The sequence below is a fragment of the Sinocyclocheilus anshuiensis genome, unplaced genomic scaffold (genome assembly GCF_001515605.1).
Source record: "Sinocyclocheilus anshuiensis isolate Anshui unplaced genomic scaffold, SAMN03320099.WGS_v1.1 scaffold627, whole genome shotgun sequence".
NCBI lineage: Eukaryota > Metazoa > Chordata > Actinopteri > Cypriniformes > Cyprinidae > Sinocyclocheilus > Sinocyclocheilus anshuiensis.
Genome location: NW_015549703.1, coordinates 994,059 through 1,021,001, shown reverse-complemented (window position 1 = coordinate 1,021,001; position 26,943 = coordinate 994,059). Strand labels below are relative to the sequence as shown.

Genomic DNA, 26,943 nt, shown 5'->3' with positions numbered 1-26,943 from the left:
GGATTATGAAAAATGTGAAAAAGAGGACTTCAAGACATCCAAAGCATCATCGGTAGCTTTAGCTGTTAGCCCCTGCTGGTAGATGCCATAAATATACCATTATCTAGGAAGACCATAAATGTCTAAAAATCATAAACATGCACCAATGAATCATGGTTTGCACCAGGAACATGTATTATGAAAGCAACAAGGGATACATTTGATTTCATGTTGACATTAAAGTCTCCTAAACGGCCTCATGTTTGAAACCATGTCTACCTCTGAATACACAGACCACGATTACATGCTCCACACTAGCAACTGGCACAGGTGCAGTGATGCTAATGGATAAACAGGCCACATGGTTCTGAAGGCCTTCTGCTGTCAGGTCGATTCATACCAAGCCAGTCCGTCCCTGAGGTTAGCATGACTCACAGTCAACCGTGAAGAAACAGATAGCTGCATAGAAGAGAACACTGTAAGTGAAGAGTAAACAAAAAGGTTAAAGTCCAGTGAATGATCCCAGCTGGAATAAGAGATGGATGGAGAAGGAGAGGGTCATGTCACAAGGTTTTAGCAGAAGAAGAAAAAAAATTTATTGCAAAATGCCTTTCAAAATGGATTGACTTCCATAGCATGGAAAAAATACTATGGAAGTCAATAGGTGCTTTCGCACTGTGTAGTTCAAAGAACTCAGTTCTCGGAACTATCCAGCATGGTGGTTCCTAGAGAATGAATTTCCCCCTCGGGCCATTTTCCTGGTTGCATTCGCTCCGGCAGAAGGAACTGTGAAGCGGCTGACAGCGACGTCTTTATTCATAGAATTTACAAACATCAACAACCAGTGAATGGAGGATGTCTTGATCGGAGCTGCTTTTGTTGTGTGTCGTCCCAGGTGAAAAAGAAATATATTTAAATTGTGCTTTTTCAGACATACTTACTATATTTAAATTATACTATACTAAGTGCATATTAAATGTATTATTTTGAAACCACTTTAAGTACAACAACATATTAAACAACATATTTTAAATATCGCAATGCTTAATAATAGTTGACAAACGTTTGTACAATGTAAATGTTAAAAATGTTTTTCAAAATTTATGTAAAATGTACTTTTCCAAATATTAAAATTATAAATACAATATATTAAAATGCAATTCAATATATTTTTATTGCACTTCAAATAAGCATGTTGGGAATACAAATGTATTATAAACATACTACTTGAATTTCAAGTATATTTTTTATACATTTAATACTACGTCTTTTTCACCTGGGGTGGGTTTCGTGATAACAGAGATGGAATGTAAATGCACAATTTACGCAATTAAAAGAGTACGAAAATCTGACTAAATTTCCTGTGACAACTTGCAGTGTTACATATCATTGAGGCTGAGAAAAGAACACAAGGCTGCAGACAACAGGTAGCTAAATGCCATTGTTATCACTGTTTTACATGTCCACTAAGTACATGGCTTTTTAAAAATGCCGGAATGCCAGTGTTTCCTTTGCGTTTGGCCAATCAGCGTACACTCACGTCACTGGTAGAATTGTTTTAGACCCTACTCTGAAGTAGGAGCTAATTTAGTTCCCCCAAACAAAGTTCCTAGAACTAAATATGTTCCTAGTTCCTGCAGTGAAAACATGCCAATAGTTCTAGGAAGTATGAAAAGGTTCCTCCAGTGCAAAAGCCCCTAATGGGGACCATTAACTGTTTGGTTACCGACAGTCTTCTAAATATCTTCTTTTATGTTCAACAGAAGAAAGGAATGCATACAGATTTGTAACAACTTGAGGCTGAGTAAATGAAACAGAATTTTCATTTTTGGGTGAGCTATCCACACTTTTGATACTATGTTGGGTCACCACTTGAGAAAAGTCGAGAACCACTGCTACAGACCAGCTAAGTGTTTGAAGAATGCTATTTTGAAAGGTACAGATAAACAGAGAGAGTGTGTTGCTATGGGGGGAGATCACATGAATTTCAGAGGCAGAGTAAACTATTATATTTTGCTGAATGGACACACAAAAAAGACAAAGATTTTAAGAATGTAAATAGGCATAAATTTCATTCCACATCATCTATTTGAAATTATAGATAATTTCAGTGGACTGTGCCAAGCATCATTTAGTGCAGTACCTTTAAACCCGAAAATGAAAATCAGCTGAATTTACTCATACTCAGGCTATCCAAGATGTAGATGAGTTTGTTTCTTCATCAGAACAGATTTGGAGAAATTTAGCATTACTTCATTTGCTCACCAATGGATCCTCTGCAGTGAATGGGTGCCGTCAGAATGAGAGTTCATACAGCTGATAAAAACATCACAATAATCCACAAGTAATCCACACAACTCCAGTCCATCAATTAATGTCTTGTGAAATTAAAAATTGCTCCTTTGTAATAAACAAGTCCAATATTTTGACATTTTTAACTTCAAACCGTTACTACGAGAGAAAAATAAGGGATGGACTTTTCACTGGAGGAAGCATTATTACAGATAATGGACTGGTATTTTGGCTAATGCAACAGTTTAAAGTTAAAACGCCTTAATGATGGATTTGTATCTTACAAACATGCATCTTTTTACTTCACAAGATGTTAATTGATGGACTGGAGTTGTGACGATTACTTGTGATGTTTTTTTTAGCTGTTTGGACTCTCATTCTGAAGGCACCCATTCACTGCAGAGGATCCACTGAAGTGATGTGATGATACAGTACATTTCTCCAAATCTGTTCTGATGAAGAAACAATGTTATCTATAACTTGGATGGCCTGAGGGTGAGTAAATTTTAAATTTTGGCTGAACTGCTCCTTTAAGAACATGTATTCAATACCAAATGTCTTAGCAGCAACAAAAAAATCACCATCTTTGAGAGGAAAATTCTCCTTAATCACAGATTCACCCCCTTTTTCTCCACAGATTTTCATTTTGTGCCTTTGTAGGAGAAGAATGGGAAGGGTGCTTGGCTATATTTCACTCGGTAATCACAGGGCCTTTTGAGGCAGACTGCGTCATCGTATCCACGGTAACCTTCCTCCATCAGATCTGTCTCTGACAGGTTTTAATGAGGTCATCGGGTCCGCCTCAGCATGCAAAACATCACTTTGAATGCACTCTGCCGTTGCACTAAGAAAATCACATCTCCAGCCGCAACTACGACTCCATAAATTATCGCTCTGTATGCTCGCCCCATTACGGCTGTGGCAGTTAGGCAGTCTGATAGTCCATTATTGGAGGGGAAGGATGGACTTACTGTCTGATTGACCCCCTGCAAGCTGGATTTGACGAAAACAGAAATAAGTTGATACATTTGTCCCCATTAGACCTTTTTCAGGTCTGGGCTATGATCGACTAACATTGGATATAATGCACTCTTTTAAACTCTAGGGAAATACAGGAATATATGCAAATTCTGTATATTGACATCAAATTCACATCATCAGAAGGGTACAATTGAGCTGAAGGTCCCCCTTAAGGAAGTGTTTCTGTTCCCAAATATAGAAAAACATATATAACCTACCATTCAAAAGGTAAATAAATGTATACTTTTATGCAATAAAATTAACTAAATAACTAGCAAACTAAATAATACATTACGCCATTGTGGTTTTCACTCTAAATTAAGGGGTACAAGCATTTTCAACTGTGAAAAAATAAGAAATGCTTCTTGAGCACTAAAGGATCATGTGACACTGAAGACTGGAGTAATGGCTGCTGAAAATGTGCAAGGTGGAAGGAAAAAAATAAAACATTGTTTCCTGTTAATCTAACAAAATATCCATAGAGTAGAGGATTGGATGGGCAGAAGCTTCCAGTGTAATTGCAATCACCGGTCGCTTGCCTTCACAATCGTTTGTAAAGTACTGACATTCAACGAGGGAATAATTAAAGTCAAGATGCTGAATTATAAGACCTTTGACACAGGAACATACCTGCCATCATTTAGTAAAGCACCCCGTGGTTTCTGTCAGTAAAACGCTCCTTTTTGCAGGTTAGGCAATGTACTGACAGCAGGAGGCCTGTTGTCAGGGGAGGGTCTAGACGGCTTTCTGTGCATATCCACCGGGAGGCCTGTAATTGGAGCTGATTACATTGAATACATTATACCCATAACAAATGACCTTCGGTACTGGCTTTATGAATCTAACTGATTGAGTGCAATCTCTCTCTGCCCTGCTCACTATACTTTATACAGTGCACCTTAGAGCACAATTCCCAAAAATAGTTTTCCTAAAAATAAACATTTGGTCATTATTTACTCCCCTTCATCTCGTTACAACCCCAAAATATGCAATCTTTTTTGTGGAACACAAACAGATACATTTTTAAGAAACTCTACGCAACTAAATCAAAACAAACCCCATAAAAGAACCATAAAAAGGTAGGCTATATCTGAAGTTTGCAGAAGCATACAATAGCTTTACAGTATGTGAGGAGCAAAAAAGAAAGTTATCTGAAAAACTTTAACTCCACTGAAGCTTTAAAATCTCACATTCACATTAAAAGTCAAAAATGCTATTCTGTACTAACCAAATGCAAAGCACATGTTTGAATATGCAGAATGGCGAATGAGATTTTAGAGTTTTAGCCTGCAGCAGATGGAATCATTTTTTTTGGTAACACTTTAGTATAGAGACCAATTCTCACTGGTAACTAGTTGCTTATTAGCATGCCTATTATTAACATATTGGCTGTTTATTAGTACTCATATATTCTACATCCCTAATCTTACCCAATACCTAAATTTAACAACTACCTTGCTAACTATTAATAAGCAGCAAATTAGTAGTTTATCGAGGAAAAAGTCGTAGTTAATGGTTTGTTAATGGTGAGAACTGGACCTTAAAATAAAGTGTGACCATTTTTTTAGCTTGATCACTAAAGTCAGTACAAATGTTATATGCAAATCTCTACAGTGTTTCTGTTTTGTCGTTTGGAGCTACATAAGGCTGAGTAAATAATGACATTTAAATTTTAAGTGATTTCTTTGAATGCTTTATACAGAGTGTGTTACCTTGCAGTGAATTTGTTTCCTTCTCAGCACTGGAACCACAACATGTGTCCAGGACTTTCAAGAAAACACTTTGAAGTGAGAGAGAGCGGGATTCTTGCTTAACCCAATGGAAAATGCCTGCTCTTGCAAGGGGATGATTACACAGAGACTGGAGGAAGCCTCTGATACCCTGCAGAGCCCAGACATTGGATTTGGCCTCCATTCACATCAGTACAACAGCGGCATCTCTGAGAGCTGCAGGAGCATGTGTGTGTCCTGAAAAATGGAAGAAGAACAGGGACTTTATTTACCTTCATCAGACAAAGCTGGGTAACATGCTGTCTGTATCAAAACGGACAGGACATAAAGGCTTTGATACACGTCATGAGTCATATCGGAACTTATCAATACGGTATGCAATTAACAATTTATTTGAATTGGTATTTGTATTTAGATTTTCTATGTAATAATAGCACATATGAAAGTCTAAATACAAATAGCACATATTTAAGAGGGTATTAAGTGTTTATTTTATATATAAACACTATTTACAATAAAAAAAACACTACCCTGATGAATGGTTTTTAACTAAAACGCTTTGTCCAAAGTGCAGTATTAAAAGTAAAAAAATAAAGATTTTTGGTAACACTTTAGTGTAGGGTCCAATTCTCACTATTAACTAGTTGCTTATTAGCATGCCTATTATTAACATATTGGCTGATTATTAGTACTTATAAAGCACATATTCTGTATGACCATATTCTACATCCATAATCCTACCCAATACCTAAATTTAACAACTACCTTACTAACTATTAATAAGCAGCAAATTAGGAGTTTATTGAGGCAAAAGTAGTAGTTAATGGTTTGTTAATAGCGAGAATTGTACCTTAAAATGTGACCAGATTTTTTTATTATTTTTTTTGCTCTGAATATAAATAAGAATAGTGTGTATGTTTAAAATTGGAACAAACAAGTTAAACCAATTCTTTCAAAAACACTGAAACTTTAAAAAGTGACTCACTTTGAGTGATTCATTGAATCACTGAATCATTAAAACACTGATTCTCTCTGCTGTGGCATTTGGAGATATTTTTGTTGGTGGTGCAAATATAAACAGTAAATATTCTAAATAGTCTAAAACGTATGTTTCTCAATAATTACTTCTCATTTAATAAACTGTTGTAGAAACTTAATATTTTACTTGCACATACACAGTCATGTGAAAAAATTAGGACACCCTAATTAATTCCATGTTTTTTTGTATCAGGACATTAAAAAAAAAAAAGTCTGGTCTTTGGCAGGTCTTAAAATTTGCAAAATAAAACCTCAGATGAACAACAACACATGACATATCACACCGTGTCATTATTTATTGAACAAAAATAAAGCCAAAATGGAAAAGCCATGTGTGACAAAGTTTGGACACCCTTACTGTTAACATAAGAATTAAGAGGGTAAATAGCAGTCAAGCTCTGCTAATCAAATGCCTTTGATTAACTGATCATCAGCAAGTGTGAGCACCTCTATAAAAGCAGTTGTTCTAGCAGTTTCTTGGTCTGGAGCCTTCAGGTGTGTGTTAACACAATGCCAAGGAGGTAAGACATCAGCAATGATCTTAGAGAAGCAATTGTTGCTGCCATCAGTCTGGGAAGAGTAGATCCCATTGAGATATAAATCTCTTCTACCAGGGAGTCCTGGCCAAAATGGCAGCACAGAAAGTTTCACATACAGATTAGACACGCATAAAACAAAACAAAAAATAATAAATAAAAAAATATCATCCAACATCATATTAAAAATTACATAAAACATTCACAAGTTAAATGATAAAGTTAATGGCAGTACAATTAGAAAAATATGGGACGAATGGCATGTTTGGAAGGCTTGCCAGAGGAAAGCCTTTTCTATCTGAAAAAAGTATGGCAGCACGGTTTAGGTTTGCAAAGTTGCATCTGAACAATCCATAAGACTTCGAGAACAATGTGCTTTGAACAGATGAGACCAGAGTGGAGATGTTTGGCCATAATGCAAAGCAACACGTTTGGTGAAAACCTAAAGAGCATATGATCACAAACACCTCATACCAAAAGTCACACATGCTGGTGGAGGGCTGATGATTTTGGGCTTATTTTGTAGCCACGGGACCTGGGCACCTCACAGTCATTGAATCCACCATGAACTCCTCTGTATACCAAAGTATTCTAGAGTCAAATGTGAGGCCATCCGTCTGACAGCTAAAGTTGGGCCAGTACTGGATCATGCAACATGACAATGATCCCAAGCACAGCAGCAAATCTACAACAGAACGGCTGAAAAGAAAAGAATCAAGGTGTTTCAATAGCCCAGTCAAAGTCCGGACCTCATCCTGACTGAAATGCTGTGGTGAGAGCTGTGCATAAACTTTAATATAAACTGGAGCAACGTTGTAAAGACGAGTGGGCCAAAATTCCTCCAGAATGATGTGAGAGACTGATAAAGTCATACAGAAAAATATTACTTCAAGTTATTGCTGCTAAAAGGGGATCTACAAGCACTTGAATCATAGGGTGTCCTAACTTTGTCACACATGGGCTTCCATTTTGGCTTTATTTTTTATGGCGGCAATCCTATGCCATTAATAACCAAGCGCACCACAAATGCTTGCGCGCGCGGTAAATCACTTCCGTGAGAGGAAAACAGATTTGAATTACTGAAATAAATGAACTTTTCCACGACATTCTAATTTGAGATGCACCTGTATAGCCTATATGTGTGTGTGTCATTACAGTCTTTAAAAAGGGTTCATATGTGTATCTCTTATCATCACAAGACTGCAATCACTAGTAAACAGAAGACTTCCTATTAATAAAGTATCTGAAAAAGATCTACTCTATGAACAATGCATTAAATTACATTAAATAAAGACAAAATAAATAAATAAAACAAGCAAATGAAACGATAACTCACATGTATCTGGTCCACTGATGCCATGTCTTAAGTCCAGAGAATTATAAATCATCTTATAACAGGCGTCCAATACTGACTTCCTTAAAAGAGGAATAACCAATTACATTTGAGGTTACAATTAAAACAGCAAGCCCCGCCCCACGACTGACAAAAATAAAAGTGTTCGCGCGAGCAGGTGAGGAAAGATCGAGCGCGAGGATGTGGGGAAATGATCATGCGCGCGCGAGGGCTTGTATTGCGCGCAGAGGACATGTCACGCGCGCGAGGGTTTGAAATGAGCTCGCGGGCTCCCGTTTCCTCGCGTGTAAATCTGTTTTCCTCTCACGGAAGTGATTTACCGCGCGCGCCAGCATCAGTGGTGCGCTCGGTTATTAATGGCATAGGATTGCCGCCATAATTTTTGTTAAATAAATAATGACACAGTGTGATGTGTCATGTGTTGTTGTTCATCTGAGGTTTTATTTTCCAAATTTTATGACCTGCCAAGGACCAGATCATGTTTATTATGTCCTGGTACAGAAAACCATGGAATTCAATAGGGTGTCCTAACTTTTTCACATGACTGTATATTTACGTTATATGAATCTACTTAATAATCTTGTTATTATTACGCTTATTTTAGGAAAAATTCAGCATCATGTCATAATTGCAATCATGTGAGTAAACATGTTCATATTGTAAAGTACACAGTAACTTTCTTTGATGTTTGATAGCTAATTATTTATACATTGAAGTGTAAATTACAGTGCATAATGTCTTACGTCTATTCATCTTTTCTAAGCTAGAGCAAGCAGTCAACAGAAGGTGAACTTGGACTGAAGCAAAGAATTGTTTTACTCCCAGAAAACGAGTGAATAATGGAGAGTGTGATGAATTCATTTTATTCCTCTCCAGGGGAGTCCACACCTCTGATGCAGGATTGGATTTGCTACAGAAGGGAGACATGGGACTGTGGCATTTTTGGAGAGGCCTTATTCTTCTATTCTCCTTTGATTAAAAAAGGTAGAGCTACAACTCCACGTTAGACATGCAAGACAACAGCCACGTATATACAGTATATATATACAATGTATATATATATAGACAATGCATAGCTATTTTTGAGGTGGCCTTGTCCCCGGGCATGTCTTGCTGTGTCGTTTATATTGTGGAACTATGAACTGTCTTAACCAAATATAATGCTGAGAAGTTGTGAGTAGTCTATTAATGGAGCCCTAATGGCTAAACCATTATAACGATGCTGAAATCCTCACTGTGAAAAGCATTGCCAAGGCAAAAAGGGCTTTAGGAAATACACTGCTCTTCCATTAGCTAATTGAATCTGAATGGTTTCTGTGGATGCTCCCTGATGCTTTTACCAGCGATTTGATCAGACCCAAATATTCTCTGTTTAGCGCTCTGAAGACAGCAAACAAGAGAAGAGTATAACCTCTCTCGAGCCTCAGATATATACATGAAAGTTGAATTTGAAAACACCCTAATGGATGACATACCTTTGTGTTTTTAGTGTTTGTTGTTCGGTGAATACGGTAATTTCTAATTTTCTAGGGTTTGGAAGCAAAGCTAATGGATCAGTCAGGAATAGTTGCAGAGCTAATGGATCAGTCGGTGTCATAGTGGTTTGGAATGGCTGCAATGTTACTATTGTGGTGAGAGAGCAACAGAAAAACTGGCAAAATTACAGTACATGATTATCATTTTGTTCCTGTTCTCATTTCTGGACCTTTTGTTACTCTAAGGCCAGAAAAGACACGCAAAGTGAAGAGTAAAGTGGTACACACGGTAAAGTGACTCCACTAATTTTATTCTATTCAGACTTTTACACGGTTTGTGTTCTTCTTTCCGTATGCCTTATTTTTTATTTCACAATCTTCACATTGATTTGCTGCCAAAATGGGCCACTGCAGTACATGACAGGGAATTGGAGTGAAATGTCAGTCGCAGTCTTTTAGTCTGTCACCCCTCTCCCATCCTTAATTGGTGAGTGTGACGACCTTTGAGACTGGGCAAGATCTTAAGATAAACAGTATGAGTGACGTTTTGAGTTAGCTAGTGGGATGCAGTGGACATGGAGAAAGTATGGCCATTCATATATAATTTGTCATGTTTTAGGATCAGGCCAAATATAAAGCTAAGTACAGGTGAAGTGTGCAATAGTGATAGGAAAAATTAACTTCAAAACTTTGAATCAGTTGCTTCCAAAATTATTCACTATTTTGAAGATCTTGAAAAACCATACACTGGTGATGCCTGCAGGACAAAACTGTGTAAATGCAATAAAAACTCAGGCCAAACTTGCATAAAACACCTTCTACAAATTAAATGCAATTAACAAACCATCAAATACTATTCAATTTGAAAAGTGTTTGTATAGTATGTGTTCTTTTATTAATTTGGAGTGCTTGTTTGGTTGTTAAGTCTTCCTTTTTATTATACAGATGTGTCACTGAAAATGTCTACAAATTAATAAAAATGATCTGAGATCAGGTATGAACCATAGACCCAGGTTTATGGGTACTCTGAGAACACTTTTGGGTAAACTATTCATTTAAAGGAATAGTTCACCCAAAAATGAAAATTACCCCATGATTTACTCACCCTCAAGCCATCCTAGGTGTAAATGACTTTCTTCTTATGGTTTATAAAGTTTTAAATATGGATATTTTTCTTACACAAATGCACCGATTCACTTCAGAAGGCCTTTACTAACCCCCCGGAGCCGTGTGGAGTACTTTATTTTGCTTTAAAATCTCGACCATGATTCAGTGCCGGGACATTTTTTAATATAACTTTGATTGTATTCGTCTGAAAGAAGAAAGTCATATACACCTAAGATGGCTTGAGGGTGAATAAATCATGGGGTAATTTAAATTGTTGGGTGAACTATCCATTTAAATGAATAGTTTACCCAAAAGTTAAAATTCTGTCATCATTTACACGTCCCCACATCGCTTCAAACCTGTATGACTTTCTCATCTCAGTGTTTTGATTATTCTGTGTAGTGAAAGTCAGTGGGGTCTAGTGTTGCTTTGAGCCGCACTGACTTTGTATGGACAAAGACAGTTGAAATATTCTTGCAGTGAAATAAGATTCACTATCCATATTATGAAAGTAAATGGAGCCAAAAGCCACACTGGACCTCACTGACTTTAATTTTATGGACAAATGCATTAGAAATATTCTTCAAAATGTCTTATTTTGTGTTCTGTAGAAGAAAGAATGCATACAGGTCTGGAACAACATAAAGGCTGAGTAAATAATGACAAATACTAGTTTTAGGTGAACTATCCTTTTAAAAGACACTTAAAGGGGTCATATGATGCGATTTCAAGTTTTCCTTTCTCTTTGGAGTGTTACAAGCTGATTGTGCATAGATAAGATCCCGGAAGTTGCAAAGACTAAAGTCTCAAAACCAAAGAGATATTCTTTATCAAAGTTAAGACTCTGCCACACCCCCCTAAAACGGCTCGTTCTAACACGCCCCCACATATCTACCTCACTATGTGGAAATATTTGCATAATGCCGCCCAAATGTTCACGCAAAGAAAGAAGGCGACGAAGTCCTTTCGTAACATCCAGAAAATGATTAATCTGCTGAAGAGAATAAGGTTTAATCTTACCTCCAGAGGCAGGTTCTGAGTCCATCCCATCATTTCCCATTAACTCAATGTCCTCGTAGTCATTGTCAGATTCCTCCATTTGCCCCTTTAAATCTGACAGATCCTGAGATGAAATATCATCTGGCGTGATGGAATCATCAGTTAAAGTGTTTTTGTTTTCATCAGTTTGTTGGAGCGAATCGGCAGACGCGAGCTGCGAGCGCTCCAGGCTCGTCTCCGTGTGCGGGACAGCGGGCGCCTGACTCGGCCCGGCCGCCTCCTCCACAGCCGCTACAGGGCCGCGTTCAGAGGACGCCGACAACGGGTTCTCCGCGGACGGATCATCCGGCACGGAAGGCGCCCCGGCCGGCTGCAGTTGTGACGCTACAGCGGCCGCAGCAGGATCCGCGCCGGCCGCCTCTGCGCTGTTCTCCGCCTCAGCAAGCGGAGCCGTATCCGCGCTCGCCGCCGGCCTATCGCGATTCGGGCAAGTTTGCCTGATGTGTCCAAAATTTCCACAAACGAAACATCTCATTGAATCTGAACTAATAAAAATGGTGTAGTCTTTGCCATCGATACTTAGTTTCACTGACAAGTTTAAAGGATCACTCTGAGAGTTCAGTATCATAAAGGTTTGACGGCGAAAAGACATTACATGTTTAATTTCTGGATTTCTGCAACCGAGAGGAATCATTTTAATAGGGCTAGCTACTTTACCATACCTCTGGAGGATTGGTTCTAGCTTTTCATTTTTTATGAACGGGGGTACATTGGATAAAACAACTTTTTTGGATGGGCTTGACAGAGGCAAAACAGGTACAAACGTGTCATTAATAACCAAGCCAGACTCAATTAAATCATCCACCATTTGGCTTTCGCTGAGAAAAATTACAATGGCCTTATTCATACGGGAGGCAGATCTAATGTTAGCACCCCCGACCGCCGCGCTCACGGCGATCAGACAGTCCTCTACCAACACCGCCGCATCAGGCATACATTTACACCCGTGCTTGAGTGTTAACCGCGAGAAATCTCCCGCATCCAACGCCATTATCACCACTCACTGACCGAAGTCAGTGGGACAATTTTCCCCTACACCTATATACTGTGATTCAACCAAAAAAATAAAATAATACAAAAACTGATTAAAGGAGAAAAGGATAGGAAAGTCTCACTCACACCAACCGGCTCCGTCCACTCGCTCCCAGCATGCACTCCAACTCAGAGAGCGACAGAGAGAGAGAGAGCGAGAGAGGGAGGGAGAGAGAGGGAGAGGGGGAGAGAGAGATTGTTTTGTTTATGTATTATATAATTGTTTATTCCTTATTCATGTAGCGGTGTTCGGCCAATCACAATGCACTGGGTCAGCTGGCCAATCAGAGCAGACTGCGCTTGTCGGAAGGAGGGACTTTGTAGAAAACGAAGCGTTTGAGAGAGGCGGGGCATAGAGGACCTACAATAATGTACAGTATTTGAAAAATAATGTGTTTTTTGAACATTAAAGCATGTCAACATATTCTGTTACACCAAATACACAAAATAATGATCTTTAAAAAAAGCATCATATGACCCCTTTAATATTAAGTAAGATTATTGCTTTGACTACACTGACACAAAACTTTAACTGACTTGATCTAAATAATGAAACTACTGTCTTCAATTGAGCTGCTTATCACTGAATTGAACTTAATTATCAATGATACAATATATAATTGAACACAAGTGATGAACTTTACACAATTATCGAACTGAACTTAATCGACATTGAACTTTACTTGAGCTGAATAACAACACCATCTTGATAAAGCTGCACAATTTGTATTTGCCTCATATTTGACGAAGTTTACATCATTAATTTGGTTACTGTCCTGTTTAATACTGTGAAGCTGTGTTTAAACAATCTCTATTGTAAAGCACTATATAAATAAACTTGGCTTTAAGAACTGTCAATTTTTGCCAAGATCAGGTTCAATGGAGTAACGCAAACGTCTTCAAAGTCTCTCCAGATGACATATCCTTGCTAAACTGCTATGTCAGCATAAATCTGCTCTTTAATAAACTGTGAACCCATAGAGCCTCTGCACTGACAATGTAATAGTGAAAACCTGGTTTCCTTTATCTCACCATTGAAGCTTGAAGAAATTAGATTCTCACACTTGGTTTCACAAACATCAGTTGTATTAAAATCACATAATATCTCAACGGCTCCTGGCAGACTGTTTAATAAGAGCTCATGCACTAGTGTTATGATTTCTGTAATGAGAGTGACGATCCTAATCTGACCCTGTCTGTGAACCCTTCCAAAGGCAGGAAAGGCTGAGGCCAATTAGGGTGGGATCGTTTACAGGGGATGACACCCTCCGAACAAGAAAATGAGAAAACATGCCCCAATTACCAGCCGGTGATGTCATCACTCGCGGTCAGACAAGCTTGATTCCTACATGATGTGACGGATGCGCTGAGAGCCCCGGTGCTTCTGTGAGAAACATGCAGAGCAAGTTTATGACAGGGAGGAGGCATAAGCTTCATGACACAACACTCATTCACTGGCTCTGACCGATGATTTCCACATTGCACATTTCATATTTAGATATGGAAAAAGTATTTCCCTTTATTCATTAGCACATCAGTGTAGCTGAATTGTATTTTCTCCATAGAGGGATTTAGCAAAGGAAGAGAGAGTGAAGGTTGAGCCAAAGGCACACTAGACTCCGTCTCCCCCTGAGGTATGCTTATTTGATTAGAGTCACACTGGGATGAAGACTTTAAGAGATAGTTTCTCATGTTTGGCTTTGCCCATACATACTCTCCTGAAACAGGCCTAATGTATCTTCAGGGGCAGATAACCTAGATGAAATTTCACATTTAAAAGCAAAGCGTGTGTCCTTGCTTTTAGATACCTTTCTATTGATTTGCTCTGCTATGTGAACAGCATGTATCTAAGATGGGCTGCCATCTGCGGGTTTAGAGGATGTTTGTATTCAAGGGTGAAACCCACAGAACCCAACCTCACCTGTTGATCTATGCAATGTGATGTTACATAACCCCCTGGTATTGTTTTGTCAATAGCAATGGATATGTCAATAGCTAATTCTGCCATGTTATTGTTTGTTTTGTTTGGACCCATTTTATGGGTCTTAGAAATTATATTGAATGTTCCATTCATGAAGAAAATTAGGTGATTGAGCAGGCCCATGGGAGCACTTTTGCAACCGACTGAATTTAACTGCAGAACTTGGGTGCTTAGCGCTTTCAGTGTTGGAGGAAAACATAAACTGAGTGTGATTGCTCAATAACAGCTGCCAGTGTCACCATTTGAGGATGAACTTCTAATTTTGTAATTTCTGCAGAACCTTCATTGCTGTGTTACCATGAGAACAATAATAATGCAGAAGCTGTAACTGTTTCAGTCCTGGAGACCATTAATGTAATGAGACACAATGAGAATAGTAAAAAACAAGCAAACTGAAGTAGAGAGCTTGTATTATGCAGTTCTGTGTTCGAAATCCATTTGTATAAATTGTACTTTAGTTCGGAGCAGATGCACTTAACTGGTCATTCCATAAAATCGGTGCCTCTTCTATTGTGAATATGTGTTGTTGTTGTTTTTAGAGTTCTGAATGTTCTATCAGACAAAGAATGTCTTTAAATGTTAATAAACTGCATTGTGCCATTTTCTGCTAAATTAAAGTTGGGATATAGCCATGCCTTAAAAAAAAATAACAAGGTTAACAATTTTACAGTTAATTTAGTTATTGCTTGCTATGTGCTAAAGATAATGAGTGTTTATTAGAAAGACAGTTTAATGTTGATATTTCTACCAATATCCAGTTTTCAGTTATCAGTCATTTGCTATCATGGTAGCATAGTGGATATTTTAAGATCGCCACCTACTGACAAAATGAAAATATAAGATAAAATTATCAATAGAGAAGCCACTTTTCCTTGAAGAGTTTATATCAGGGTTCCTCAAATCTTGCCCTGGAGGGCCAATGCGCTGCAGAGTTTAGCTCCAACCCTGATCAAACTCACCTACCTGTGATTTTCTAATGATCCTGAAGACATTGATTAGCATGCTCAGGTGTGTTCGATTAGGGTTAGAGCTAAACTCTGCAGGAAAGTGGATCTCGTGGGCCAGATTTGAGGATCCCTGGTTTATATGCTGAAAAGATGTACAATTTTTCTTTAGAGAGAGAGAGAGAGAGAGAGAGAGAGAGAGAGCGAGAGATAGAGATTAAATAAATAAATAAATAAATAAGTAAATTAAAAGAAACTCCTGCATTCAAAATGGGTTTATGACAACACACAGTAAAAGTTAATGTCAGCTTTTCATTGTTTACACGTTCACAAAGGACATAGAAGGCACTGATAATAACGCCTGCTTTGCCCACCCTCAGCTCACTATCAAATACAGTAATGCAGTGGCCCCTATGGGTTACCTTGTGCACAACAATTTTGCATATTTCTCTGGTTTCAGTTTACAATTACTATTAAAGTGTTGCTAAAATCCGCTGTTAGTGACTTGTCTCGATTCAATGACTTCTTTCTATTTACGAACGAAAACGCTGAGAAGAGTAGCAAAATATTTCCTAAGGTCCAGAGGGACTGTCCTGTTGCACGTTTCATAAAATCGTTCATGATTTGAGAAGCAACGAGACTTGAGCTCGATTCAGTGCAGAATCAAGCGCTGTCCGCGGTGCTGAACTCCGGATCCGGCGCTGTCCGCGGTGCTGAACTCACTGAGGCGACCTATTGAAGATGAAACGCTCCTCTGTTCTCATTCCTCTCCGCACTCAACTTAGTAGCGCTGTCTCAGACGATGCTGTTCTGTCTGCTCTGGCGGCGCGAGCATCTCCAATGTAGATAAACTTACTTTCGCAGTGGGGAAACGTAATGATATCGAATCTATTCTCGTTTATTAACTTGACATCAAAATGTTTTCTCGGCGGAGGTGCCGAAGACCAAATGGCGTTATACTGTTTCACCTGCAGTATTTGGGAGTTGATTTAAATGCCGCGGATGACTAGATGATCACGAGAAGGAAGTGCTTTTGTACAGATGTTTTGGATCTTTTTTCCTTCTTTTTTCATTTTCTGAGAGGTCACTTAATGATCGGGGAAGGATAATTGCGTTTCTGGATATGTCATTTCTGAAGTGGGCATGATCAGATTTAATTTGTAAATATTATAGACATCGGATTATCTGTTCTGTTGGAGTAAGCGATTTTTTGCACCAACTCGAATTGGAATGATTTTTGTGGTCTTATCATCACGAAGGTGCACTTGCTCGCTTGATTACGATTCCAACAAAGTGGAACCAGACATTTCAACGCGGTAAGTCGAGTCCAGCCACTTGGTTAAAATGTATTCGTGTTCATTGCAATACTTCAATGCAATAATAATTATGTTCACGATAATATTAATTACTAAAATGCATTTTTCTCTACATTCAAGGCAGGCAGTCTCTGCACAGATGCATTCAGCATGCCAGAGGCAGTCATTTTATTATAGACTAGACGTATTGTCAATATTAGACTTGCTTTCAGTGTAAAAAAGAAACTCTTTCTTTGAAGTGCTTTCCTCTGCTTTTCTAAGTGCAGAATCTCACACTACCGTGCCGTTTTATGGTTAATTTCTCGTGCTTTTACGAGTGAAGAGGCATTTGGACCGAAGGCCATTACGCACTCGTTAATGACACAGAAACCGTGTCTTTTCTTCAGGGCTCTTGGAGTAGATGAAATTCAGAGGGTAGAAATGTACGGACATAGTCAATGCACACCTATCTGCAGTGCTATGAGGGATTAGAAGCTGGAGAGCTACCTGTTGTCCCTGGGAAATAGATATCCTGGCTAACTTTGTTGAGCACTGTCTATGATGCCTGTGATTATCTGGGTTTTAGTTTTTGTAGATTTACCTACTTTGTTCTTCGGGGATTGTTTTCTCGTACACACGCTTTTCTTTTGAAGTAATATCTTCACCCCCTCCTGATACAGAGCTTACTAATACCAGAGCCAACACATAATGTAGGAGGAAAGCACACCTCGTTTATATGAGCTGACTCTTCATCAATCTATGGGTATCTTCGGTGCATTCTGTATGGGAACAAATGGCAGATCTTTACCGGAGATTAACCAGTATGGGAGACCGGGGAGTGCTGTAACTTTGGGTGAGTTGTAACACCATCAGTTTAACCAATTAGAAATGAGCTACATGAATGAAATCACTAACATACATGATCACCATCCTCACGAGAAGGCAGTAGAAGTTTTATACAAGAAAAAAAAAATTAAGAAAGCAAAATGTCAGGTTTACAAACTGATTTGCAAATTTGTGATCCCCTGAACCAGCTCATTCAGATTATTTAATCTAATATACAACATGTCTATTTTGCTATCTACATGTTTACATCGCGACTGACCGGATGCGGAGGGATGGGAGAAGGATATACAGCGATTTTTTTTTAATGCTAGAATTTAATTAAAAATCATCTCCATGTTTAACATTTGCAATATAAAATTAAATTATTACTGAATTAAAGTAAATTTGAGTACCACAACAAATTCATACACAACATTTAAAACTCACACCTCAAAGGTAGGTAATGGCACTTTATGTACTTGACACTTATTTATACAGTTTACTGAAGGTTTGTCATATATTTCTAAACTGCTAAAGAAAAGACATACATTGTTACAACACTCCCCATTCATCCCTGTACATGGTTACTTTTTTTCAGCAAACTGTACTTTGATCATTAACTTATAGTGTGACGATCTTTTTATCGGTTAACATAAAGAAAATGCATGCCCAGTTATCAAGCTACGGGTTGTTTACATTTCTTTCAGTGTCATATTTGCAGCATGGAGACTTACAACTTAAGGGACCTGAGACACTCTCCTTGAATGCGTCAGACTGCCGCGGCGAAGGATGGGCCCTTTTCTCCCGGCGATTTGCGTCGTGCTGCTCGCCCTGAACGCCGCTGTCTCGCCGGCCTCTGTCGGCCCTGAGGACTATCCCGCCACGGACGAGGCCGAGAGAACTGCCAACAATGACATCATTTTCGATGACTACCGAGGGAAAGGCTGCGTGGATGACAGTGGCTTCGTGTACAAGCTCGGGGAACGCTTCTTCCCGGGCCACTCGAACTGCCCGTGCATGTGCACGGAGGACGGTCCTGTCTGTGACCAACCCGAGTGCCCTAAAATACACCCCAAGTGCACCAAGGTGGAACACAACGGCTGTTGCCCCGAATGCAAGGAGGTCAAAAACTTCTGTGAATATAGAGGGAAGACTTATAAAATCCTGGAGGAGTTCAAGGTAGGATCACGCTGTCTCCCAATTACCAGAATAATTATTCTATGCACGAATATGGGGCTATTGTATGAATTTAGCATTGCATCGTGTATCCCACACGCCTGTGGTTAATTATTAGGTGAGTCTTGCACTCCAGCTGAAACCTCAACCATGTAGGCTACAGTGGAGAATCACATGGATATACAATGTCTAAAGGGAGTAAGCCTTCCATTATTTTCAAATTGTGGGTGGATTGTACTTTACACTGTTTGAATTTAATAATCATGCCTGCAAGTTTCACAAATCTGCCTCAAGACAGCATACATGACAATATATTTCAAATTCTGGCATCATATGTCAAAATCAGACATTCAAGACCACATATACACTATCACACCACTATGTCCTTAAATATATGCATTTGCGAGGGTGGGTCCGTGCATGAGTGCAGTATGGGATATTGTGGGATAGTTTTATGCTTGTTTTACTCTTAGAGGCTCATCATGATAAGCCCTATCCATCACTATCAACTGTAATTTGATTAGAGCTGTGCCACAGAAACATTCCACTTGACAAAGCAATCCATTTAAAACTAGTGTGCATTTTCTCTTGATTTTAGATTCAAGTTATTTATATTGATCGGAAGAAGAAAGCAAACCCATCAATCATACAACAAAGCACTGAAGCATTCTTAAAAAGACCCATCAGCCATAGGTAGATACATGAATGTTGTGCTGCATGATGAACCATTCAGCCAATTTGAGATTCATAAGACGTAGAACTGACAAATAAATCATGCATTTGGTATTTCATGACCGCTTTATCAGGCCTAACATGTTGTAAGCTCTTTGGTGTCATGCCTCATATCAGCAGAGCACATATTTAACAGAAGTAGTCCAATAAGCAGTTGCAAGTACTAGATATTTATCTAATAATATGTAGTGTATATGAAACATAACTAACATCAGCAGGACCCTTGTTTACTTTGGTCCATGTCCACTGGCAGGGTTGGAAATAGAAGGTTGTACATATTTAATTCTCACATAACAGAAATACTCTCAGAAGAATTTATGTCAGAGAATTGAAACCTGCAACACCAGGAAGGCAACTGATGAGATAAAACAGTAAAAAAAAATTACTTTCACCCACAAAGCTCATTTCCAGAGTTAACGTGGGTTGTTTCAGCAAGTGCAAACGCTAATCTAAGTTTTAGGTATCAACAAAGGGCAAAGCAATAAATCATCACTCACAAAATTAGTCTTTGGACTCCACCTCACAAGTGCACCTTTTAGATTGTTTCCTGCACTTGTTAGCACCATTAATGGATTTCATCTCTCTTGAGAACTTGAATTCTGTACCCTTTGGGATTTTCTGATTTTGTCACAGTAATTTAAATATGAATATAAATATTAATGTTTAAAGTTATATTAATACATTGTGACATTAATGTTTATTTATTAATTTATTAGTTGAATATAATTTTTTATTAAAAATGCAATATTTAGTTGTAAAGATTGATCCTATTAAAAATAGCAAAATCCTATTTTCAAAAAGATATTTTAGGGTAAACACAATATATTAAGTAGAAAGAACAGACCATAAGAAATGTTCTTTGATGTTTCTGATATTTTATACTTCACTGGCCACATTGGTAATTATGTATTTAATCTTAGAAGTGATGCTTTGGATCTTTTTCATGGCTTTGCACTGCATGTATCTTGAATCTTCTCTCTAGAGAACAAGATATCGTTAGCATTCATCTTATGCTTACATCTGATTCATTAAGTGTAATCTTGAGATAATGTAAATTCAGGCCTTTTTAGGCAACCTGTCTCCTGACATTAAATGTATTGCAAAGATTATTATCTTAGACTATATTACCAGAAGATCAAAACCCGAACAATGTTTAATATCAGGATTACAGTGGGGTGGAAGGTCTATGTAATTCAGTCTCACACTGGGTGATGAATTTCCCATCCGGCAACATCTGATATATTATCACTCACCAGTTCTGTTGTATCAACATGGGGCTGGCCAGCTTCAGAGCTGCTTTTTGACTAAATCAGCATTTTATTGCAATTCACAGTGTTTTCTTTGAGGTGTCAAGCTGTATTCAGTTTCACATATGTTGGCCACAATCAAATTAGAATCTACAAAAGCTGGCAAGGTTAGAGCACTTCATTTAGGCACCAACATCTAAGCAAACTTTTTGTGGCTAGCAAGAAGGTTAAATTACATAATTGGCATAGGGAAAGAGTGCCAAAGTCAAGCAGTTTATTTTTAATTAGGGTCTCATAGACTTTTAAATTAAATCCATCTTTGTTAGGCGCCCGATTAGCCCTGTTTTGATACAAGCGCATGTTTCAGCTAGACATATTTGCCCATGTAAGTCTGTTGATAAAAAGATCAGGTCCATCAATACCGCATGTTCTCTCCAACCTTGAGTGGAAGGACAACTTACAATCTTTTATTACCTCTAAAACGGTTTATCTGGCTCTATTGATTACCTCCTCTCAAAAGAGACCCTGATTGAAAACCCATAAACAAAGCCAAGCAATTCATAACTAGCAGAAATCCCTTTTTGATCAGTTTTCCGCTCTGAATTTGACGTGCACATTAACCAAATGAGGCATCATCACTCAATAGTGTCCAGTGAGATCTCTTTGAATTAAAAAGCAAGTACTGAGGTCCAGCTGCGAATGGGAATCAAAGGGCATCACGGTGCTTGATAGCTGATCCAATTAAGAGAAGCCGACAGGGTAACCTTTGGTGTGGGCTACATTGGCATTTCCTCAGCCGGTCTTTGGCGAGGACTGTGTTTACTTGGCTCTGCAGGAGTGGGAGGAGCCCCACTGAGATATGAATCTTACATGCGGAGAAGGCTTTTCACTGTAGAATGAGGCAGACCAATCAGTCAGTGGAGCTTCTTGTTGTTACTAATCGCTGCAAATGACAGCTGAGTGACAGATTTCCAAACGAAAGACCTGAAGTACATTATCAAAGCAATGCACGCTGACCCGCGTGCAAGCCAGCTTGACCCGGACAGTTATGTGGCTTTTTAAATGTCACGATTTCCAGGCTGAGGGTGATTGAAAGAGCTATAGGATTTATACCAACACAACAGAGTTAATCACATCACTTCTAAAGCATGGCGATAATTGTCTTGATTTTTACAATGTTCCAGTGAAAGTTCAGGAAGAGCATGTTCTTATAATCCTGTCAATCGAAACCTTGAGAGAATAAACTATAACGGCCAATTACGTCACTGCTCTGGACCTGCACCTTTTCTTTCTGTACACTGTGTATTAGGATGCCAAACCAGCTCTTTTAGATCATAATAAAAGGAATTTGTGAAATATTTTAATCATTTAATAAATGTAATATTTTATGCAATATAAAAATACAAGCACAGCTGTTGCAAAAGGTATTTGGACATTTATGCATTACTTAAAAGTGTATATTACTGGATTAGATCATTGAAAAAAATAAAAATGCAAGCATACTTAAGCAAGCACAAATCAAAAATGTGGGGTCAGTAAGATATTAGTAAGAAAGCAACGATATACAGTACAAGTGCTGTGACAAGTCTCAGTTAGTCTAGCACAGTGCACATAGCAAGGTGTTTTTAATAAATTAGACCAAAATGAATAGAATAGAATAGAATAGAGCAAGGATGCATTATATTGAGGATTGCTTTTATTGAGCAAGGATGCATTATATTAATCAAAAGTGACTGTAAAGACATTCATTGTTACAAAAGATTTCTATTCCAAATAAATATATGTCTTTTAGAACTTTCTATTCATCAAAGAATCCTTAAAATCATGGTTAACACAAAAATATAAAGCAGCACAACTGTTTTCAACATTGATGAGTCTCTTGTGCACCAAATTAGCATATTAGAATGATTTCTGAAGGATCATTAAGACCATTGGAGTAATTGCTGCTGAATATTCAGCTTTGCCATCACAGGAATAAATGACCTTTTAAAATATATTAAAATAAAAACAGATACTTTAAATTGTAATAATATTTCACAATATTACCATTTTTGCTGTATTTTTGATCAAATGAATGCAGTCTTGTGAACATAAGAGAATCTTACAAGATCAAAAAAATACAACAACAAAAATCTTACTGACCCCAAAGGAGAACTGGGACCATTTTATTCGTTAAAAATAATCACTTTTTTTTTTTTTTTTACAGATACTACTTGGTTTGATAGTTTGCAACTAATGTAAAGAAAGTGTCCAAATACATTTTGGTGCCACCTTACCCAAGAACAACATATATAACACTAGGAGTGTAACAACATATAAAACGCATGATTAAGTGGTCAATATTGGTGATTTTAGGGGGCAGTTGGATTGGGGTTCTGGGTGGTAGTGGTTCCTTTTCTGCTGTTGTGTTATATTCCCTAAGAGCTCTGAAACTTACCCTCAGTAGGTGTTTCACCTACAGGGTTCCCCAGCAGCTGTGGAAGGGAGCCACTCCACCGCCGCACCCCCAGCCACTGCTCAGCTGCAAGCAATAGGCCGGAGCTATAGGGTGAGTTCAGATCCCAGGCAGAAAGTCTAGGGCCGGGATGTGAGCTCTGAACGATCCCGTCTGTGCGCCTGGGATTACCAGAGAGAGGAATACCTGTGAGAGAGGGTGAGAAAATGAAGATGTGAGGGAATGGCTTATAGATAATAAAATACGCTAAATAAAATTAGACATATCATTTCATAAGGTCTCATATCTGGGCACCTTCATTGGATTTTTCTTGCTGAATCCTCAAGCATTCAGAGAAAACATTGTTTTGTAAATGAATCAGATAACACTCTCGGTTCCTCAAGGTTTTGAATTGTCTTTTCACAAATATCGCTCAGTGCTTAAACAATAGAACAGTGCACCGTTATCTCAGAACAGGCGGCAGTGCATTTTTCATGCTGAATATTCAATGATGAAATGCCAATTTAAATCCCATCAAAAACAAGGCAGTGTTTATCACTGTCTAGAGACTGCAACTTTATTAAAACAGATATGTAGAGTTAGAGTAAATGGTTTAGTATGGAAGCCTGTTTCCACCAAAAGACAGAAAAATTAAAAAGGTAATTGCGACTTTTCATCTCACAATTTATTAATTAACAATCAAATTAATTAATTAATCAATTAATTAATTTTCTCACAATTCTGAGAAGAAAAGTCTGATCAGTGAGATATAAACACACAAATGTGAAAAAAAGGTCAGAAGTGTGACATAAAAAGTCACAACTACCTTTTTATTTTTTATTCTGTGGCAAAAAAAAAAATCTTTGGAAAAAAGTCAATTGAGAGAAATACACTTAGAATTGTGAGATGTAAACTTGGAATTGCGAGAAAAAGTAAGAATTCTGTGTTTGTACTTTGCAATTCTGACTTTTTTCTCCGAATTCCGAGTTTACATTGTGCAATTCTGTGTTATGTCTCACTTTTCTCACTTTTTGTTCTCAGAATTGCAAGAAACAAAGTACGAATTGAGATATGAATTCAGAATTGCAAAAAAAGTCAGAATTGTGAGGTAAAAAGTCTTAATTACCTTTTATTTATTTATTCTGTGGCGGAAACAGGCTTCTATAGTGTATTGCTTAAAAACGTTTCAACTATAAAATATATCTCTCTTTTTCTCTCACATGCACATACACACAAAATAAGTTACCCTCTCATCTGAATATGCTACAGTGAGCAGTAATTAGTGACTGTACTCGCAAACTCTGACACCTGTGAGAGGAAATAGCTATAAAAAGCGCCTGAAATTAATTGCTTAAATTGATTTTCCGATCTAACTGCCTGAGGAACAGCATAGTTTTAATTTAAAACACTGATTAAAAGCTAACAAGTAGGCCGGCCGAAACTGGAACTATGAAATGGTTTCAGAAAAGTTTCATCTCATATTCCAATTGCTTCAAGCTGAAATCAGTGGTCACTTCAGTATCTTCATTTTCCCACCATCCTCTCGGTCTTGTATTCCCCGATCCTGGTGTTGTTTTAACATAGTCACATAGGAATGCAACCTTTGCAACCAACCGTGATCTTTAACATTCTCTGAAGGCATTTCGCATGAACCTTTTAGTCACCCCGATGCCTGGAACTACATTTCCCAGAATGTTGTCAGAATGATGCAGCTCAGCATCTGTGCTTAAACTCATGAGGATCTGATGACTCAAGCTCAGTGCATATGAGCCATCAGTGGCACCATTAGTGAATATAACCGGTTTTAACCTCTTTTTACCACTTTGGAACCAACATGCCTACACAATTCTGTGGTGAGGCCCCATGGAGGAAATTCTGTCATTATTTACTCACCCTCACGGCGTTCCAAACCCATAGTTGGAATGTTTCCCAGGTGTTATTTTGTCTTTGGGAATTTCCGTTGAACCAAATAGTGACTGTGTCTGTCAAAGTCTAATAAGGACTCAAAACGCCATAACAGAATGATGAAAGTGACTATAGACTATAGTTTGATTTGTGTTATCGATTAATAACTACTTCTACTTTATTGGGCATGAGTCATATGGTGACTTTATCGACAATTTTTTTGTCCAGTTTTAAACTTGACTTTTATGGTCACTGTAAACTTCTTGTTATGTGGAAACAAGCTGCATAAACAAATATTACAACCTCTCATATTTTGTTGCATGATATATACTGTATATAAGCATAGGTATAGGAAAAAACAAAGGTGAGCTAATAATGGCAGAAATGAAATGATGCTTTCTCAATTTGGGGTGAACTAATCTTTCCATTTCTACAGATCATGTCACACATACTAACAACGCATGTCTGCTGGAACATTTAGACATTTAACCATCATTCTTCTCACACTTCGCAACCATTCATGTAAAAGTCACATACACTACCATTCAAAAGTTTGGGTTACAAACTTTGTTTGTAACCCAAGTTACAGTAAAAACATTTAGAGTAATACAAAATATTCCTATTTCAAATAAATGCTGTTTGAACGTTTGAACGTTCTATTCATCAAAGAATCCTGGAAAAAAATGCATCTACAAAAATATTAAGCAGCGTAATGTTTTCAACTGTTTCTTGAGGACCAAATCAGCATTTTAGAATGATTTCTGAAGGATCATGTGACGCTAATAGTTGCTGAAAAGCTCTTGAATCTTGGTTGATTTTGAAACAATGCAGGCCCAGGCTGAAGAAGTCATTGTCCACTGGAGCAGAAAAGAGTATGCTTCCTCATTCTGTACAGCGTGACGAGATAAAACCATCAGTGTTAAACTGATTCATACAGCGTCGATGAATCTAAATGTAACTGGTCAGGTGTAAAATTAGCTAAATCGTCCTAATACTAGAGGCGTTTCCTCAGAAATGAAATCTTTTTAATCACATGAGCCATGAAGTAATCAATGTAATCAGACAACAGACCGAAAATGTCACAGACGTCCTTTTACACGTGTAACCCTGTGCAGTTACAGAATATTGTGCTCATACAGTCATCTGCCTTTCAATAAATGTTCAGACTGAGATCACTACCTGCAGAATGCCAAATACACTATTCAACACTCTCTCTACACCAGCGACTGCTTTAAGATTACATGGGAAGTACGACTTCTCGTATATATTTTTCCTATAAGTTAACTTTCTCCTACTGCTTATACTGTCTCTAGAACATTTATATATTTATACACACACACACACACGCAGAGAGAGAGAGTATATATTAGATAGATCCATGTAGCACTGTTGTCACTGTTATCACCATGTGCAGGATATGCTTGCTTTGGTTTGCATGTTAATAAGAGACGAGACAAAATAAATGAAACCACTATTGGTCACACATCAAAACGAATCGCCAGTTGCCTTGGAAGCAGTACAAGCATGCTCTCTGAAGTGAAGTGAACTGAAACATTTTGAATAATTAGTGCTAAGAACTATGAGTCAGTAATCTACTTGAGAATAAATGGAGTCATTCTGTGAACAGAAAATAATAATAATAATAACAATATTATAAACACACATACTTTAAAATGTTTTTGAGTGAAAAAGCATTATTTGTGGATAATTTTGTCAATAGTCACTTTAGAAACTAGGGTGCATAAGCTCAAGTCAACAAGGCTTATGATCAATCAGTTACAA

General features: G+C 37.9%; 1 protein-coding gene across 2 annotated transcripts in view; it reads left to right on the top strand.

The window, feature by feature from the left end:
• The first annotated feature begins 16,458 nt into the window (after positions 1 to 16,458).
• The window catches only part of vwc2l (von Willebrand factor C domain containing 2 like), a 49,770-nt gene continuing 39,285 nt past the window's right edge, over positions 16,459 to 26,943 (top strand). For both annotated transcript variants that reach the window (XM_016449966.1, XM_016449965.1), the window contains exons 1-2: positions 16,459 to 16,863; positions 18,375 to 18,846. In XM_016449966.1, the coding sequence (XP_016305452.1) occupies positions 18,457 to 18,846 (390 nt within the window). In that variant the 5' untranslated portion in view covers positions 16,459 to 16,863; positions 18,375 to 18,456. The remainder of the gene's footprint in view (positions 16,864 to 18,374; positions 18,847 to 26,943) is intronic.